This window comes from Aquarana catesbeiana, linkage group LG01 (genome assembly GCF_042186555.1).
Source record: "Aquarana catesbeiana isolate 2022-GZ linkage group LG01, ASM4218655v1, whole genome shotgun sequence".
NCBI lineage: Eukaryota > Metazoa > Chordata > Amphibia > Anura > Ranidae > Aquarana > Aquarana catesbeiana.
The window spans coordinates 948,897,232-948,917,230 of record NC_133324.1 but is presented as its reverse complement, the minus strand read 5'-3'; the positions used below and the strand labels follow the sequence as shown (position 1 = coordinate 948,917,230).

At 46.2% G+C, this 19,999-nt stretch overlaps 1 protein-coding gene across 1 annotated transcript; it reads left to right on the top strand.

The window, feature by feature from the left end:
- The first annotated feature begins 598 nt into the window (after positions 1-598).
- Positions 599-18,224, top strand: LOC141128281 (uncharacterized). The gene is made up of 5 exons (XM_073615488.1): positions 599-719; positions 6,655-6,954; positions 9,021-9,335; positions 11,721-11,819; positions 18,202-18,224. Exons 1-5 carry the CDS (start codon positions 599-601, stop codon positions 18,222-18,224), a joined length of 858 nt encoding a protein of 285 aa, XP_073471589.1.
- The last annotated feature ends 1,775 nt before the right edge of the window (positions 18,225-19,999 follow it).

The window sequence follows — 19,999 nt, the reverse complement described above, 5'->3', positions numbered from 1 at the left end:
GACCTCCACCCAATCCGGTATGTCTGCCTAGATAGAAACAGTTGCATAAAATAAATCTTATTTCTGCCACTGACAGCAAGGTTGCTTTAAACATAAACATATATTTGAGGGAATTCTAACAAGTATTTAAAGTGGAACTTTAGTCAGAAAATTAAGTCCTGCTAGATCACTTCAGGCTCGCCCCTTTTGCAGGTATAGCTATGTAAAACAATAAAAATAAGTGTCTGTACTGTGTAAAATCCAGTAATACACTGTCTCATCCTGCTCTGCACATGCTCAGTTGCTCTCCATTTTTAGGCATTTTTAAGCAAATTTTGTAGAGGCCGATCTGCTGACAGCCTTAAATTGGCATTAACTGATCCTTTTTTTTTTTTACAGCCAAGAAAGCTGCTTCTGTTTGATCTGCAACTGCCATGGTGCTGCACATGTAATCAATTATGACATCATCCATTTGATGGTTTGACAGTTTGTTTAAGGAAACAAGCAAATGTGACAGTTAGCAATCCCGGTGTTCTGTCAATTTCTCCAACCTATCAGAAACCCCAGCCACGTCACTTTCGGTTTATTTAAACCGTTAGCAATTGGAGATTTTGACGAAATGGTGGCTGGACACAACACCGGCAACCGAATACAGTCCGGAACAGGAAGGTTGAGCTGTTTTGACAGCACAGCAGCTAACGAGGACAAAGTTGTCGCTGCCGCGGCTATTTTGTTGGCTAGTATCGGAACGGAGTAAGAATCTCCGCTCATAATATTTTGCACCGGACTCTATTTGGTTGCTGGTGTTGTGTCCAACCACCAATTCGTCAAAAACTCCAATTACTGCTGGTGTAAAGAAACCGGAAGTTAGGTAGTTGGAGTTTCTAAAGGGTTAGAGAATTTGACTGAACACCAGCAATCGGCATTCCAGGAATGTAACTGTTTTAAAACTGTTATATTAATGGGTTTAGTTTCACTTTATGATTTACTGCTGTTCAAGGGTTCTGGGCTTCAGCAAAATGGCAGCCTCCAGCAAGAAGAAACAGGGGCAATGCTGGAGGCAATTTAAAGCACTCACTCATTTTGGTAGTGTAGCAAGGTCCCAGGCCTCCTTCAGTCTAATGAGAACCTCCAGAGCCAAGAGCTGCTAACATCCTTCCATATAGAGTGGGTTGCAAGGCATAGTGGGTGTAGTATAAGGTAGATTCATGGGCGCCAGACACTTCTTGAATGCAAAGAGATTTTATTTCTCTTGAACTGAACTGTGGGAGAGAGGGTTTAGGGCCAGGACACCCTTAATTAGTTGCAATGTTAATTGGCAGACTCCGAGACTTCTATAGGCAGACAGCCATGCAGGGAAAAACATTCAGCAAGACACCACATCTGCATGTGTAGGAGCGCTGTCTCCTATGGCACCAGTCTTAAAACACTTCTTAACACAAGTTGAAATGAACTCCTTTACTTTCTACAACCACTTCTTGTAGGTTCTCACTCCACTGAGCTCCCAGTCTCTCTCACTAGACTTGATAATTCACTGCAACTGAATCCTTTGAGTTCTTCCCATCTTCACTTTAGTATCTTCCTCCAGATACTTCTCAAGCTTCACCCCACTGGCTGGGTCCCCGGCTTGACACCTGCTGAAGTTTCCTGATTCTTCACCGTCCCCGGTTAGTGAGAATACTGCTCTGGTACTTGCTTCAGCTACTCACTGTATTCCCTGGTAATAAGGTGGTTGGCCCCTTAGTGGCGACACCTTCCCCTCTACCTCCGACCACAGGTTCTCCGGCCAGCAGAACCGTCATTTCTGGTTGGACTACAAGCCGCAATCCCAACCCTATGCTGCTCTCATGCTTTTGGATAGGCCCTCAGACAGCCTAGCAGCCAGATGTGCCCGGGATAGACCCAATCTCCAGCCTAGCAGCCCAGGCAATACAACATAACTCCACCCAGACAGCCGTCCAGATGGCACAGAACACTGATCACCTGACTCCACCCAAATATACAGGTTCTCCTAGCAGACCAAGGGGTTTAAGAAAACCCCTTCCCATTGTCTGAGATACCCCATATACTCCTAATCTGTCCTTGCTTTGCCCTTGTCTTATCTAATGTCACCAGGTACCCAGCCACCTAGTGGCAAAAGAGAAAAGTGCGGCAATTCCAGACTTAGGGTGAAATCAATTGATCCCTAAGAATGAGCCAAGGTAACTACACCTGGCAGGTAAATTTAGAAGCAACCCTGCCTAAACATCAGAGTGCTACAGTAGCATAATTATTAATGTGGAATGTATGTTCCTTGCTAAAGAAGTTCATTTTTTATCAAGTTGTTATAGGTAAAGTTCTTCTTTAAGATACTTTTCTAGCTGTATTGGCCTTTTAATACATCCTGCATCAAATTCATGAAAGCTTTGCAATAGTTTCCGTAACAGTTTACACATGTTCCACAGATACATGTAGTTCTTATATGCATCACTTTTTACGATGTGTGGTTGTGGCTGCAACAAATTCAAAAAATATTAGTTCATAGATAACGAAACTGAAGGTAATTAACCACTTTCCACCCGTAGGACATCTTATGACATCCTGGACCTGAGATGGAGATATCTGGATGCCATTTTGTTTCCCCTGGAAAGCAGAGAGCGTTGTTTTTTTGATCTCATGCTTTCCAGGGTAATGGAATAAAAGCGATCCCAAAAAATCTAAAGGCAGAATGTAAAAATAAAAATAAAATAGACAATTATTTTTTTTTGTTTTAAAGTCCCCACATCCCCTCTTGCTTGCACGCAGAAGCGAATACATATGTAGGTCACAGCCGTATATGTAAACGCCATTCACAACACACATGTGAGGCATTGCCGTGAACGTTATAGGGAGTACAATAATTCTAGCACTAGACCTCTTCTGTAACTCTAAACTGGTAACCTGTAAGCATTTTTAAAACGCCTATGGAGATTTTTAAGTACAATAGTTTGGTGCCATTCCACAAGTGTGCACAATTTTAAAGCCGGACATGTTAGGTATCTGTTTCTGTTTCAGTCATAATGGATGGGTTATATGCTGCATCTTCTTGCAGTTGGATACCAGCAAAGCCACTCAAAGCTTTAAACACTTCTTCACATTTTTTTTGCTAGTGTCCTCAGATGATGGACGCATCTCTGTAGAGAGAGGATAGATTTGGGAATCTCTTTTTTTCAATACTACTAAAAACTGCACCAAGCCACTGCGGAAGAAGATGTCAATACTCTGGATCAGTACCTCTTGGCTTCATACTGCGAGGACTCTACTCAGACCCTGCGTCAAGATAGAAGTGGAGCTGGCTTGTAAGCTAAAACTGCACTGGATACTGTACTCAGGCGATTCACCTATGTACATCATGGGTCACCACCGGGTGCTATACAGAGCCACAGCAGTGGGCTGCCTGTGGGGAAATTCAGTCTGCCTAAAATAGAAGACACTCTGAGGGTCCTGTTGGACCAACTACCAGAGAATGCTGAGTGGGTACTGGCTCTTTAAAAGTGGACCTGAACGGCACCAGTTTGGGTAGTTGGAGACTTTGTTCCCCTTTCTGTCTCCCCAACTAATTGACCATGAGGCCTGACCCATTTTACAATAATTTTATATAGTGTGTGCAGACACCCACCGCCATCTTGCCCCTCCTATGTACACAGGACATATGTGCGGGTACCACCTAGGTGCTCCCACAGGCCCTCATGGCGCATGTGTGATCGCCATCTTACTTCAGCTGTGCACACATGCAGATGTAGGTGCCATTTTAGCTCCTGGCATATGGACTCTGGCAACATTCTGTACTTGGAACTACCAGAGTATCAAAGTGACAAAGGGTAAGAGAGCAGCGCTTCGAGGGCTCACAGACAGTAGTTCACCTGCAGGATGTGCAAACTCACCATCCACCAGAAGATAAAGGCAACATGGCAGATCATAAACACAGGGGAGGGGAGATTTGAAGTAGCACAAGCTATATCCGGTCTCTTCCTACAACCTCAGGCATAGTGCTGTTTCCCATAGGGGCACAAGGAACAGGGATTTCCCCTCCTATCAGACAGTCAGAGCATCCCCATCTTCAGACTGCATTATCTGTGGTGCCATATTCTTCGTAAAAAAGTAAAACGGCTAGGACCTGTATACTCGGTTTCCTCTCAACACTCTGACTCAGAATCCTCTGAATCATCAGATTTAGAGGAGGATGACGTAATCAGGGCAGACTCTTGCTTTGACTGAGATGACACATCTGTGAAAGAAGGCCCTTCCACTGCAATGTTACCAAAACTATCAGTTTACTGCTTACAGAGGGGGTTCGCAAATGTCTTAAGCATAGGTGTGCGCAGCCTAATGCACTAGGGTGTGCACCCTTAAGCTCAAACATACATGCATGTGTATGTATCTACATATATATGACCCCGGCACATTGATCTCCCTGCTGGCACAGTTAAAGAGAAAAGGATAAACATTTCTCTTATGGCAGAGCCGGTAAGAGGGAGATCTTTCCCATGTTCCTGTTGCTACACAGAACGATAACACTAATGCGCATGGGGGATTAGGGCATGCCTGGGCACAACCGGCACACCCTGTGTGCACGCCTATGGTCTTAAGCTAGACTCTGTGGTACCTTAGGGCCCCAATGTGATAAGCATAGGCTCTAGGAATAAGAAAAAAACTTGAATGCTTTTCCTGTTCATGCTTTAGTCAAGGATGTATTGTACTGTATGAAGATTGGAAACATCTATAAAAGGTTTACGCTCCTTCTAAGCGTTTTGCACAACGATACCCCATAAAGCAGGAATTATAATAAAACAAATGTAGTTATTCCTGAAGTAGACCCAGCCTTAATAAATTTCTCATGGTTTTGTTGGTTGAGTACTTGCCTATTTTTAGGTACCCCGTAGATAAATGCTTTAAGGATCTTCTCAAGGTTTCATTTTCACTATCTGAACCATCAGCATAGCCTTTGGTGGTTGCTATGGCAGTGTGTCAGACACTGAGGGTATGGTCAGGCATCTGACTAGGAACTGGGCCAATCCATTCTTCAACTGAACTGGATAGGTCTTACCATGCTTGCCAGCCTGTTGAGCTGGGGAGGAGAACTGGGGACAACCTCGACTTTGGACTCCGAAGGAGGTTTGTTTTCCATGGACCACTTGGCATCAGGTTCAACAAGAAACAGGACTTTATGTCCAGAATTAGGGAACCCCTGGTAGACACTCTGGTGACTCTGTGGAATTAATCCCATCTGATTTATACATTCCGTCCGCTGTATTGCCACGTCTACTTCACAAGGTGGAAAGAGCAAATTGACCATGAAGGGCTTGGTTCTCAGGCATATTTTGCATGTTAGTTGAAGTGCACTGGCCTCTTCCAGATCGTCCATAGCTTCTGTCACAAAGTCCTATTTACCTTTCTTAATGCTGGGCAGTTGAGGTTCAGGTCCCAAGGGAAAGTGGCATTTCAGAATCTCCAGTTCTCCTCCCCAGCCCATCGCTTCTTAAAGCAAGAAAGACTACTTCTTATAAGGTATACCATTGTACCTGGAAGGCATATTTCTATTAGTGTGGACAGATGAACTGCCACCCGTGCCAATACTCTATGGGTGGCTTGCTTGCCTTTCTTCAGTCAGGCCTAGATCAGTAATTGGCCTTGAATACTCTAAAAGGTCAAGTTTCAGCATTGATCGCTCTGTTCCAAAGGGTTCAAAGTGGTGCAAACTGTGTGAGGGTGTACATTGCAGCCATGGCCTCAATCAGAAAATCTGACTCACTCTTTGCCAGATGAGGCCAAAAAGGGTTCTTCTGCATCCCTATCCACAATTGCAAGGTAGATTTGCCAGATAATTTCTCAAGTCTATTCTCTCAAAGGTAGGCAGCATCCCTTCCTGACTAAGGCTAATTCTACTAGATCTGGTGGCACGTCTTGGTTTGGTGGGAAAGGTTATCTGACAGAGTGATTAAACCTTTAAGTGGCTTTGTCAGTGTCCAATCACCTGAAGGTGCAGCATATAACCCATCTATTATGATTGAAGAGTTGTGTCCTGTACTGTACATCAATAAACTGATTTTATAGGTACTTAAGAAATCCAATTTTATTTGTGTTTTTTGTTTATTTTATTGGCTGCTAGGACGCCAGTGATGTGGGGGCACACTGACTGTAGGTGGAGCCTAATGGGTAACTAATGGGTAACTCTGAGTGACTAGTCCCCCATCAGATCTGTTTGATTGACAGTGGACAACCTAAGATGGATTCCATAGCCATTATTCAATCCAATAGTGTCTTTGAAATCCATCCACTGCCATCTACTGTCAATCACAAGGCAGATTAACCTGACAGAGAACTATGCTCAATGTTCCTCATCAGAATCTGCCCACCCAAATACTCAATTTCACTGCACCTGTTGGGTGGGTGGAGCCTGATGGGGAACTCTGAGAGACTAGTTCCCTATCAGATCCGCTTTTCCTATGATTGACAGCAGATGACAGTGGGAGGATTCTATAGCTGCTATTGGTCTGATTAATGACAATAATAACATACGGCATCAACTTTTTTTTACTCCCATTTTAATTCTCCATTTTTCTTTATATTACCAAAAGTAAATATGTCACAGTATTATAGTTTAGATGGGTCCACCAAATTATTTTCAATTGTTTCCTTTTTGTTGTTCCTCTCTAGGTTTTGCTGCTGAAGATCAGGTGCTCCCCAAACTTTACATCCCGATGCCAGAGTTATATTCTATCAGCCCTGGAATGGTTATTGACATCTTTGCTGGTAATGAACAAATTGGAAAGTATGACAATTCTTTACAAGGCCTCAATGGATATCACAACCGCCTCCAGCTTGACCGCGAGATCAGAGCCATCGTTGTGAAGAATTGGTCACAGGTGGATGGCCTAAGCTTCAGAATCACCATAAAAACTCCTGAAAACAGTAACATTTCTTCATACGATGTGTACTACAATGTCACCATGAACGGTGAGTTAGTTATGATGGCTCGATTTCAAGACCAACTCCCACTCAAAGCAATTTCACTTTTGCATAGGCAATGGTGGAATGATTGACCTACTAGCTTCCAAAGTCTCTTGGAGACTCCCAAGAATCATTAAAAAAAGTTTCACTCCCACCTAGTTGGACTCCACCATGATTTGACTTCTCCCACTGTGCCCCCAGAGCAGTGGTTTTCAACCTTCTTTCAGCCAAGGCAGCCTTTAGAATCGCAAACAATCCTGGGGCCCACCAGTCTGAGGGCTTGTTTACACCAAGAGGTGTACCCGAGTGCAAGCGCTTTTTTGCACGTTCCCCTCCTAGCACAATCCCACCAAATCCTCCCTCCCAGCACAACCCCACCAACCCCCCCCTTAGTAAAACCCCTCCACCCAAATCACCCTCCCAAGACAAACCCCCCTCCTAGCACAACCCCACCAAACCTTCCCACCCTAGCAAACCCCCCCACCCTACCCAAATCACCTTCCCAGCACTAACCTACACTCCTAGCACAACCCTCAAATCCCCCCTCCTAGCACAACCCCATTAAAACCCCCCTCCTAGAACACGTACAGTGGTTTACTGTAGGGATGAGGGTGCCTTCCTTCTGTTACAAAGCTGACAGGTGTAGTGACTGCTGAGTGTAGGATCCCCTAAGCTTGCATATCATGAACGGGGGAGAGGGATGCGGTTTGCAGTGCTGGGACAAGGTCATCCAGCACCCAGGGCAAATATCCCAAACTGCGCCCCCCTCCTCCCGCTCATGATGTGCAAGCTTAGGGGATCCTACACCCATCAGTCACTCGCTTGTCAAAACGACTGCCTCTGTCACTACTCCTGTCAGCCTTGCAACAGAAGAAAGGTGCCCACCCAGTAAACTATGGCGCCCAGGGCAGTCGTCCCTCCCTCCCGCCCACCCCTTGTCCTGGCCCTGGCGGTTCTGCATCTTTTCCCTGGGCGCTGGATGACCTTGTCCCGGCACTGATTACATTCTCCATGTTGTTGCACTCTGTAGACTGTGCTGTAAAATATCTACTCCACAACACTACACTCTGTACCCTACGTTATATGTTGCATTCCATGCTGTTCCATGCACTCTCTACCCTGTGCTGTATTGCATATGTGACAGGCCACTACTGCACTCTATACACTGTGCTATTCATTATATACTACATAGTGCTGTATGTAATGTTGTACACTATATACCGTATGCCAGGGGCGTCGCTAGGGGGTGGCTTTTGGGGCTATAGCCCCGAATCTGGGGCCAATAGCCCAGAGTCTCTGCAGGGGTCCCCAAAGGGGAGGGGAGTCTCTCTAGGGATCCTTATGTAAGTGGGGGGCTCTCTGGGGACCCTGAAGCAAGGGAGAAGCTCTCTGGGGACCCTGATTTTAAGGCAGAGGCTATCTAAGGACCCAGATTTAAGGGGGAGGCTCTCTGGGGACCCTAATATAAGGTGGGCTCTCTGGGAACCCTGATGTAAATGGGGGGCCCTCTGGGTACCCTGATGAAAGGGGGGCTCTCTGAGGACTCTGATGTAAGGAGGAGGCTCTCTGGGGACCCTGATGTAAGGGGGGCTCTCTGGGGACCCTGATGTAAGGGGGGACTCTCTGGGGACCCTGATGTAAGGGGGCTCTCTGGGGACCCTGATGTAAGTGGGGGGCTCTCTGGGGATATATACACCTCTCTGGGGACCCTGATGTAAGGGGGGACTCTCTGGGGACCCTGATGTAAGGGGGCTCTCTGGGGACCCTGATGTAAGTGGGGGGCTCTCTGGAGATATATACACACACACGTATATTACTGTATATACATGTGTATGCCCGCCCAAGTGTATGACTTTCTTTACTACGCTGCTATGGGCTCTAGCCCCAGAGGTTTTGTAGACCTAGCAACACCCCTGCCGTATGCTAATAATATAACCAGTACTGCAATATTAATTGGCAACACCACCTAGCACTACACTTAGTTTTCCAACTAGTCCAAAAAAATGTGTAAAATCATAACGGTGTTAGAACCAAGAGTCCTCTCAGTTTTCTGACTTAGTTTTCCTCTGCAGGTGAGGTTGCTTCACGTAGACGGGTTATCACTGGTAGGAACGGATCCGATCTTCACATCCCAGTGCCAGAATTATGCAGCTCCAGTCACACAATATTTATTGACCTCTTCACTGCTGGAAAAATAATAGGAAACTATCACGGTTCACTAGAGGGCCTCAAAGAATACCAAAATCGCCTCCTTTATGACAAGACCTGTGTGTTCATCCTGAAGAACTGGACCCCAGTGGATGGCCTAATCTTCAAAGCTCATATCCGAATCTTTGAAAATAGTCAAACAGCTGAATATGATGTGTATTACAATGTGTCCATCAATGGTGAGTCAAGACAGGATCTTAATCTGCTCCTTTCATTTTTTAGGTGATCACTTATTGGCTTGTAGGCAGGTGCAGTCTACTTTCTCCACTGCAGTTGGTGAGGGAGTCAAGAGGAACACAGTTCTTCTGTGGTCTCTTGGGTCACTGGGGAAGCATCCAGTTGCATGCTGCCACCCCATGTGACTCTGGCAGCCATCTTGGGTCAGGCAGAGCCTATTTAAGGCCCTGGCTCCCAGGTTTGGCACCCCTTTGCGAGTTGGTAGAGTAGGGACAAATATCCCACCTGGTAGGGACAGAACTAGCAGCATGGAAATTTTCCAGACGAGAAGGGAAAGTTTAGGGCTTGCAACTTCTCTGGACACTGCCTGTTGGGCACAAGAAGGCAAGGCCACTTTCTTCCCCTTCTCTACAGATGCTGACAGTTCGGTTGCATTCTGCTCTCTAACTGCTATTGGAACCGTGAGTGTTCCCAGTTGGGATGCCTTCCCACCAGGTTATTTGTGAACTGTTTCAGCATTATTTCAATACAGGTTCTTTCATTACACTGGGACTAAGTGTGTTATTGCACCGCACAACGCTGCACCCCACCTACAGGCTGATTGTCCTAAAAGATTCCTATATCTCTTGCAGGCCAAAGTGGTGAGATTTCCCTACAGTTGTTTGTGCCTCTGCCCCTCCCACAACATCTAAACAAGAGGGAATCTATTTGGAGTTGAGGGAAGGGTGACTCTAATACTTATCTTTGTGCACATTGCTGTGTTGTGAGTGGGCTGTCATCATGGGTATCCATGTGGGAACCGCTTGCCACCAATTTCATGTAGTTCCTTTCACCAAGTATTAGCCTGATAGTATTGCTCTCTTTTATGTGAGTTATGCCCTTTTGTGGCCGGAGGCCTTACTACTGCACCGGAATGATAACATCGTTTCACCTGTTCCAGCACTAACTAGAAGGTAATTAGGGGGAAAATTGCATGAAAGCCTTGTAGGCAGGTGCAGTCTACTTTCTCCATTGCAGGTGGCGCTGTCCACAGTGGCACTGAAGTTGGAGAGGAAGTCAGGAGGAACATGGTTTCTAAACGGTTTCCTGGGTCAATGGGGAAGTGATCCAATTGGGGTATTAGGGTATTTATGCTGTTTATCTTCAGCTATTGCTCAATAAATTTGTAGTACACTCATTTTGGTGTGTAGTGTCTTCTTGCTTTTTATTTTTCCTATCCCTTAGCAATTATCTTAAGACAACACCCCCCTCATTTATAGGGTAAGTATTACCTTTTTCCATTAGTGGGATTCACATTTTTTCATTTTTGGTACCCACTCTGAATAAGGCCTAACAGTTAAGGATTCGCCATTTGCTGGCAGAGGTCTGCAGTCCCCTTTGGTGTAGCAAGTGAAAAGAGTCTTTTTGTGCTAGCTGTGTTTTAGGTGGACTACTGGTCCCAGTCAGTCCTGTGCAGACTCTGCCAACCCTCCTGGCTGTCACTCACCGAACCACTGAAGGATCCCTCCTGATGGTTTGCCCGGCAGTGTTCCCCACTGTCCTCTCTTGCTCCTGTTTGGGTTGTATGGAGGGGTTCCTTGTCAGCTCTCCGAGCCCCAGCTCAAGGTCACCCCCCCCAGATAGGGGGCTCCCTCAAAGGCCCTGACAGCCTAATACTCCATCACTCAGTTCTTCCACCCGACAGCTCCTCCCCCAGCAGGCTGACCCTGGGTATATATAGGAGGCCTGCCCCCTGCCAATCCTAGTTGGGGATTGGTCAGGGCTCCCAGATACACCCCATGCCACTCCAATCCTCTTTCCCCACCTCTTTTGCAGAACCTTATGGAAACCAGAGGGTGGCGGCAGAAAGATGAAGCCATGTCAGTCACCTGCTGCTGCTCTCAAACCACTCTCAGCCCCCAGATCAAAAACAGCTAGGCCTGCCTAAATTTACCTGCACTGGCTGCAACAAAAAACTAACACTAGCACCTACTTACCTAAGGTAGAGGGTGGTGCTTTACAGGCGCTATTTTTAGCGCTAAAGAGCCTGAAAAATGCCTTCAGTGTGAAAGGAGTCTTAGATTATCAAAAAAAAATTGCATAGAGGATGGGCAGATGAATGAAAGGTCCGCCTCCACCATTTATAGAGCACCTTTCAGCACTGTAAGCTTTAGTACAGTTTCTCTGAATGGAGGAGGGGGGCAGAAAGTACAGGCATAGTCAGCACTCTTGATGAGTACCTATGATAGTTCCAGTGGCTGTATTAACCCCCGCAGCACCAGAAGATTACCAATGCAGGGTTAATGTGGGGGAGAGCAGAAGATAAGAGAAAAGCCACCAGCACAATGGACACCTCTCTTTTACTAGAAGTACCTTCCCTTGTGCTTATTTAAAATTTTGTTTTCCAGGAGACGCCAAAAGAAGTATTTCCAGTACAACTAACCTCACCCTTCCATCTGTTGTCTTGCTGAGTGCTGCAGTCCTGTTCTACTCTTGTCTCTACTACTGTAAGTATAATATATATATATATATATATATATATATATATATATATATATATATATATATATACATTTTTTTATATATACTAAAGGGCCAATGTTTGTGGATTTTTCCAGCAACGCTTATAAGGAAAAAGGAATTCTGGTTTGCCTGGCAACCAAGATGGTGACACTAGGGACATGGCGCATTGGGGAGGGGGCCTTTACACCAAACATGTTGATAGTTTGACCCAATGAGAATGACTTTCCATCAGCAATAACATTGTCATATGGGCTAACCAGCAACCCAAGGATCAGCAGAATATCGGAGCACTCTGCTTATAGGCCGTTGTGAGTGTATGGGGTTTTACCATGTAATGACCCCTAGCGCCAGTTGGTAAGCCAGTTCCCTAGCTATGGAGCCTACTGTAGAGTGTGGAACATAAGAGGTTGGGCTAACACTACTCTCGTGCTGCTGGGGGATTCTTTATCATATTGTGATCATACATAGCCCATTGGGAATGCAACCTCTTAGTCCATGGGTGGCTGAACAGAGACTTAAATGACATATCACTTCCTGAACCAATCTTAAATTTCAAAACAGTAGTGGAATCCTTCTATCTTAGAGGGCCACAGAAAAAAACAAGCTGGACACCTCCCCTGACTGTGTATTAGGCCCTCCAGAGTGTAAGAACCCTCCATGCAATATTAGGCATTACATACTGTAAATCCCAGTGCACCCATTCATGGAATATCCAGTCAGGAAAATTGCTTGTACTTGATAACAACTGAGATGACAAAGTCCAAATAATTAACAGAACAGTCCTTTCCATTAAACACCTGGTCCTGCATTGAGGTATTGGTTGCCAATATTTAAGTTTCTGTATAGGTTACTCTCACAGTCCATAACCTGGACATTGCTGAACCAGGTCTGAGCTCGGGTAAGTATGTAGATATCTTACCACCACCATGAATGAGTTTCGTTCGGCGGCCATACTGCTTGTTAAGCACTACGGGGGGGGGGGATAATTTTTTCTGCACCCACTAATCAAAGCATTATGTCCATGGCATGTGTAAATTGCCATCTGGCTACCTTTGCAGCTTAAGGAGGGGGCAGTTTAGGGGTGGAAAAACATGGCTTAACTGCCTGTCTTTTCCCAACCATAAGTGTAAATGAGCCCTAATGGATATCTGTATGGCTAGCTTTTTCCATGCACCACCCTACCAAGCTCCTGCCCCTATTATATACTCCCTGGAGACAAGGTGGAGACCACCCCAAAAAGGACACTAACTCCCTCTTGCAACCAAACTTTGGAAAGACTTCTCCCGCTTCCTCAGTGACGTCACTAGGTTTGGTTATCACCTGGTGTGATAAAACATCACCCACCCCCCATCGGGCTCTCTCTTATCCAGCCTAACAACCCCCCCCCCATGGGGCTCCCTCCTGTCTAGCCTGCCCAACGCCCTGGCTCAGGATGGATGTGGATAACACCATTGTGGATGGATATCACTTTCTACTTAATGGTGTCACCCCTCTGGCGGGTATCACCCAGGTGCGGACCACACCCTCCATAGCGATGCCATCATGCCACTGCACTACCTGTCATGTCTGTGGTACAGGAAGTGGAAGAAGATATTTCCATTGAGGAAACCACCAGTCATAGAACCCCACAGAGATGTCTAAGGTTCATGGCGCGGGGGGGCAGCTAGCATTGTGATCAAATCAAATTATATTGTGCTGTACCGTGCTGTCATCCTAACATGTTTTGGGTGCTGGGGGGGTGATAAGAAAATTGTTCAGACACTGCAAACTGCAGGTGTTTGGGCAACTTGCAGCAGGAGGAGAATACAGGGAACATGGCCATTCAACCTTCCAGATGGTTGTCACAAGAAGTCATAGAGATGAAGTAGGGAATAACATGGCAGGATTATCTCAATCATATTCAGCAAGCTGAAGTGGGCCAGTGACCAAACTGTATTGTATTATCTGAGTGCAATCGGGCGGTCTGTCAATTAAACCCCCCCCCGTTTGGTTGGTCCATCAATCAAAGTCCGCCCCCCCACCACCACTGGGTAAATTGGCAAACCACCCACCTCCCCCCGTCGCTCGCCTGTCCATCTGTCCACTGGCCCCGCACTTACCCCATCTAGGTCGCGGGCAGCAGTGGCGGCTTCCCCCTGCGTCTCCTACTCAGCGGCTCCCTCCCTGTGTCTCCTCCTCGGCAGCCAATATGGTCGCTTCTCCTCTCGGCCAATTGGGTCTTAAGACCCGCTTCCTGATTGGCTGGGGAGGAGAATCAGGAAGGCAATAGCGAATATTAATTCGCTATTGTCACATAACTGGGTGGGCTCGGGGCACAGTGCTCTGCGCCCCGAGCCCAGCCTTTTTTGAAGCTATTTAGAGCCTCAGGCTCTAATCCTATGCTTTGGAAAAAACAAAAACCCCGTTGGAATCCATGGGTCCGGCGCCCCACATGTAGATTTGGAGGCCGGGCGCATAGATTAGGGGGGCTGCGCCCGTGCGCCCCTAATGGAGTGGCTGCCACTGCCCCTTAGAGTATATTAATTTACACTGTGCAATTTTGCAGGGCCCATGTAACATCTGTTGAATTTTATTCTTTGTAGGACATAAACCAAATCGGGAAGAAGGTATCTTGGCTTCGTCTTCATGGCTGAATTGTTTCCAACTCTCTCCATCTCTTTCCATCAACTCTGCAGAAGCTCCACAATCAAAAATACTTAAATATTATTCACACTCAGGGGCAAGAAGAAGGTCTTGCATTTTTTAATTTATTTTTGGACAGCTCATATATTGTCCTAGGTGGAAATCCTTTGAAAGACAAAGGGAACACGTAGCCATAATACCATGAAGGCGGCAACAAGAGCTTTCAACTTATTCTTGAATTGAAAGCAGAACTTCATATTGTTATTCCCCAACTCCACTTTGGCACCACCTTCTTAAAGTGGAACTTTATTTGAAAAAATTAAGTTCTGCTAGATATCTTCAGGCTGGTCCCTTTTGCAGGTATAGCTATGTAAAACAAAATAAGCACCTATACCAGTGATGGCGAACCTTGGCACCCCAGATGTTTTGGAACTACATTTCCTATGATGCTCATGCACTCTGCAGTGTAGTTGAGCATCATGGGGAATGTAGTTCCAAAACATCTGGGGTGTCAAGCAGTGGCGTCGGGAGGGGGGCTGAGGGTGGCTGGATCTCAGGAAAGGTTCCACCCGCTGGTAATGCTATCTGATATTTGCAGTACTGATGTCCACCAGCAGGTGTCTCCTGGCAGTTTGAAACTGTCAGGAGAGCTTTCCCCTGCTGGTGTTATGTGATCTTTGGGCCGCAGTACTGGCGTCCACCAGCAGGTGGATCCTGGCAGTATGGAGCAGATACAGTCAGGTCTATAAATATTGGGACATCGACACAATTCTAATCTTTTTGGCTCTATACACCACCACAATGGATTTGAAATGAAACGAACAAGATGTGCTTTAACTGCAGACTTTCAGCTTTAATTTGAGGGTATTTACATCCAAATCAGGTGAACGGTGTAGGAATTACAACAGTTTGTATATGTGCCTCCCACTTTTTAAGGGACCAAAAGTAATGGGACAATTGGCTGCTCAGCTGTTCCATGGCCAGGTGTGTGTTATTCCCTCATTATCCCATTTACAAGGAGCAGATAAAAGGTCCAGAGTTAATTTCAAGTGTGCTATTTGCATTTGGAACCTGTGGCTGTCAACTCTCAATATGAGATCCAAAGAGCTGTCACTATCAGTGAAGAAAGCCATCATTGGGCTGAAAAACCCATCAGAGAGATAGCAAAACATTAGGTTTGATGTTGGTTTGTTGTGCACTGTGTGATATTGAAGGTGGTTGCATTTATATATTATTCACGTTTCTTAACCACTTCACCCCCGGAAGAATTTACCCCTTTCCTGACCAGTGCGTTTTTTGCGATTCGGCACTGCGTCGCTTTAACTGACAATTGCGCGGTTGTGCGGCGTGGCTCCCAAACAAAATTGACGTCCTTTTTTTCCCACAAATAGAGCTTTTTTTTGGTGGTATTTGATCATCTCTGCTGTTTTTATTTTTGCGCTATAAACAAAAAAATAGCGACAGTTTTGAAAAAAAAACACATTTTTTTTTTTACTTTTTGCTATAATAAATATCCCCAAAAAATATTTTAAAAAAACATTTTTTTTTTCCTCAGTTTAGGCCGATACATATTTTTCTACATATTTTTGGTAGAAAAAATTCACAATATGCGTTTATTGATTGGTTTGCGCAAAAGTTATAGTGTTCACAAAACAGTTTTATGGCATTTTTATTATTTATTTTTTTTTTTTTACTAGTAATGGCGGCGATCAGCGATTTTTATCATGACTGCGACATTATGGCGGACACATCGGACATTTTTGACACATTTTTGGGACCATTGTCATTTATACAGCAATCAGTGCTATACAAACGCACTGATTCCTGTGTAAATGACACTGGTAGTGAAGGGGTTAACCACTAGGGGGCTAGGGAGGGGTTAAGTCTGTCCTAGGGATGTGTTACTAACTGTGGGGGGGCGTGGCTACATGTGACACGTCACTGATCTCTTCTCCCAATCACAGGGAGCAGAGATCAGTGACACTGTTACTAGGCAGAACGGGGAGATGCTTGTTTACATTAGCATCTCCCCGTTCGTCCCCTCTGTGAGGCGATCGCGGGTATCCCCGCGGCGATCGAGTCCAATTCCGGGACCGCAGGACCTGTGACGTCCATCATAGGCACTGCAGGCTCCAGAAGGTGGGAATTACAATGCGGCCGCTGCACCATTGTGAGAAAATCCCCACTCAGCACTCGGGCGGGCAGCTCTCCTCTCCTGTCCTGTCATGGCTCTGGCTCTGGCTGCCTGAAGTGCCTGCTGTCTACTCTACTGTGATGGGTGTGCTGAACACTACGGCTGAGCTGCAGGAGGAGGTCAGGTCACCTGAAGTCTGGTCAGGTAGGTCAGTGTATGTCAGATAGGTCAGTGTGTGTTGTGTGTGTCAGGTAGGTGAGTGTATGTCAGGTAGGTCAGTGTGTATCAGGTAGGTCAGTGTGTGTCAGGTAGGTCAGTGTAGGTCAGTGTGTATCAGGTAGGTCAGCGTGTATCAGGTAGGTCAGTGTGTGTCAGGTAGGTCAGTGTATGTCAGGTAGGTGAGTGTAATGGTCAGTGTATGTTAGGTAGGTCAGTGTATGTCAGGTAGGTCAGTGTATGTCAGGTAGGTCAGTGTATGTCAGGTAGGTGAGTGTAATGGTCAGTGTATGTTAGGTAGGTCAGTGTATGTCAGGTAGGTGAGTGTAATGGTCAGTGTATGTCAGGTAGATCAGTGTATGTCAGGTAGGTCAGTGTATGTCAGGTAGGTGAGTGTAATGGTCAGTGTATGTCAGGTAGGTGAGTGTAATGGTCAGTGTATGTCAGGTAGGTCAGTGTATGTCAGGTAGGTCAGTGTATGTCAGGTAGGTGAGTGTAATGGTCAGTGTATGTCAGGTAGGTGAGTGTAATAGTCAGTGTATGTTAGGTAGGTCAGTGTATGTCAGGTAGGTCAGTGTATGTCAGGTAGGTGAGTGTAATGGTCAGTGTATATCAGGTAGGTGAGTGTAATAGTCAGTGTATGTCAGGTAGGTCAGTGTATGTCAGGTAGGTCAGTGTATGTCAGGTAGGTGAGTGTAATAGTCAGTGTATGTCAGGTAGGTCAGTGTATGTCAGGTAGGTGAGTGTAATGGTCAGTGTGTGTCAAGTTTCTCTTGGTGGTATCAAGTTGATCATCTGATTAGTCTATATTCTATTGTTTCAGATACCCTTTAGCATCCGCCCCTAAGGAAGTGTTTTCAAAAGAAACGCGTCGGGCATCAAGGATGTAGCTATATGCGCTAATAGGATCCCTATCTGACATACCTTTTATATAACACTTCAATGTTTTACTCATGATATTACTTGTTATGTGCTGCTCAGCCCCTTGTGTTCATACACACTATTTTACTTTGAATTTAATAATGTATTGCTATGTGTCATTGTATCAGCATTGTTTATGTATGCTACTTGGTTATGCTATGTGCTATGTAAATGATACCTGTATTTATGATATTTACTACTCAATACACATATGCAAAATTACTTGTTCAATTAATTTTTTTACCCCAACCATTCCACCGCTTCATCTAAAGTCCCAATGTCCTTTCTCTAGCTGTGCCCCTGGTGCCAAGGTTTGCCATCACTGACCTATACTGTTTGAAATGCAGTAATACTCTGTCTCACCTTGCTCTGCACATGCTCAGTTGCCTTCCATTTTTAGGTAATGCTAAATTTGTAGAGGCCGATCTGCTGACAGTCTTAAAGCGGGATTAAACCCTTTTTGTCCTTTACAGCCAAGGAAGCTGCTTCTTTTTGATCTGCATGTCGCTGCACATTTGATCAGTTATGACACCAGCCATTTGATGGTTTCTCAGTCTGGTTGAGGACACAAGTGTAGCGCTTACTCCCATAGGAGCCGCTGGAAAATTGCCCAGGTTCTTCCCCTGTGGATTGCCCCGCAGCGGGGCACACAATCTCAGCCACAGTTTTCCTCAATAACTAGTCTAGGAGTGCTGTTTTTTGCTGTTTTTATTTTTGGGGAACTTGAATAGGGTTGTGGGATACTCCAAAAACAGAAACTATGTACAAGTTAAGGACAATTAAGGACTCCTTTCTGTAAAGCTGAAGCAAAAGTCCTTGCATATCCAGTTTAGCTCTTTGGACATACTATGTACATCCAAAGCAGTGGCGGCTGGTGCTCAGTATTTTTTTTGGGGGGGAAAACAAATCTCTCTCCCCCCCACTCTCACCACGCCTGTCCTCTCTCAGCCCGCTGCCTTCTAGACATGTGCACTGTGATGGAAGGGGGCGTGGCCTAGCGCGGCATGTGAACAGACCTGTTCACCGGAGCTCCCGCTGTAGATCCTTCAGTTGATCCTCTCCTCGCCACTTCCGACGCCCGAAAACAAAAGGCTCTGACGCCCACTGCTCCCCTGACACCCCAGGACCCAGCAGCAGCTGAAAATACGGGCATGATGACCCGCGGGAACCGGGTAGAAGCTGCGGCCTCGGCCGCTCCGGAAATTCAAGATGGCGCCTGGCTCTCTCAACCCCAGACAATGCCATGAGGCCAGGACAAGAAAACGGAGCAGGGGGGTAAGTCACGAAAACCCCCTAAGCATAAAGATCAGCATAAAGATCAGCCTAGAGACATGCTATACTACGCACAGAAGCTAGCATGTTCTGCACAGCACCCTGCAGTGTCCTGGAGGACACTGAATCTATGGAGTCTGTCCCTGATCCCATGCCAGGCTTGTTTGATATGCCAGCGGAGGATAGCCCTCAACCCACATTAAGTGAAATATTACACGCTGTCCACAGGTGCACCACTTCGGTGGACGACCTCAAGGAAAAATATGGTGGGCTGAAGGAGACTGTTTCTCTCCTCCGCCAGGACATTAAAAAAATCAGGGAGAGAACCACAGCAGTGGAGGGGAGAGTAAGTGATATAGAAGATCAGATGCCCCACCTGAACCAGGACATGAGGGAGGATGCTCAGCATGCACACCAGGCCTTCGAAAAGGCTGACGACATCGAGAACCGTCTGAGACGCAACAATGTCCGTATAGTGGGGCTCCCGGAGAAGGCGGAGGGCAGGGACTCCACTGTATTCGTTGAAGGCTGGTTGCAGGAAATATTTGGCAAGGAGGCCTTCTCTCCCCTGTACGCAGTGGAGCGGGCACATCGGGTGCCGCCGAGACCTCTCCCACCGGGAAACCCCCCAAGAGCGATGCTGGCCAGACTCCTGAACTACTGGGATCGTGAAGTTGTGCTGCGACTTGCCAGAGAGAAGGGGGCTGTGCAATACAACGGCACCAGAATCCACTTTTACCCTGACTTCTCAGCAGAAGTGCAACGCAGCAGATCCAAGTTTGCAGACGTCAAAAAGCGGCTACAACGACTACAGCTAAAATACGTTATGCTGTTTCCAGCCAGGCTACGAATAACAGCCGGAGACCAAAACCACTTTTTTGAAAACGCACAAGATGCTGCAGGTTGGCTGGATCAGAACGAACAAGACCTCCGTCGCCGGAGACGCGAAAATGGAGAAGGCTGACGCTGCCTAAAACATCTTCAGCAGGCATAAAGTGC

What these genes read in the sequence shown, in the direction of transcription:
- LOC141128281 (XM_073615488.1), top strand. Translation starts at nt 599, where the DNA reads ATGGTGGCTGGACACAACACCGGCAACCGAATACAGTCCGGAACAGGA. An exon ending in CGCGGCTATTTTGTTGGCTA is followed by an intron (nt 720 to 6,654) that starts GTATCGGAACGG and finishes GTTCCTCTCTAG; the next exon opens with GTTTTGCTGCTGAAGATCAG. An exon ending in CTACAATGTCACCATGAACG is followed by an intron (nt 6,955 to 9,020) that starts GTGAGTTAGTTA and finishes TTTCCTCTGCAG; the next exon opens with GTGAGGTTGCTTCACGTAGA.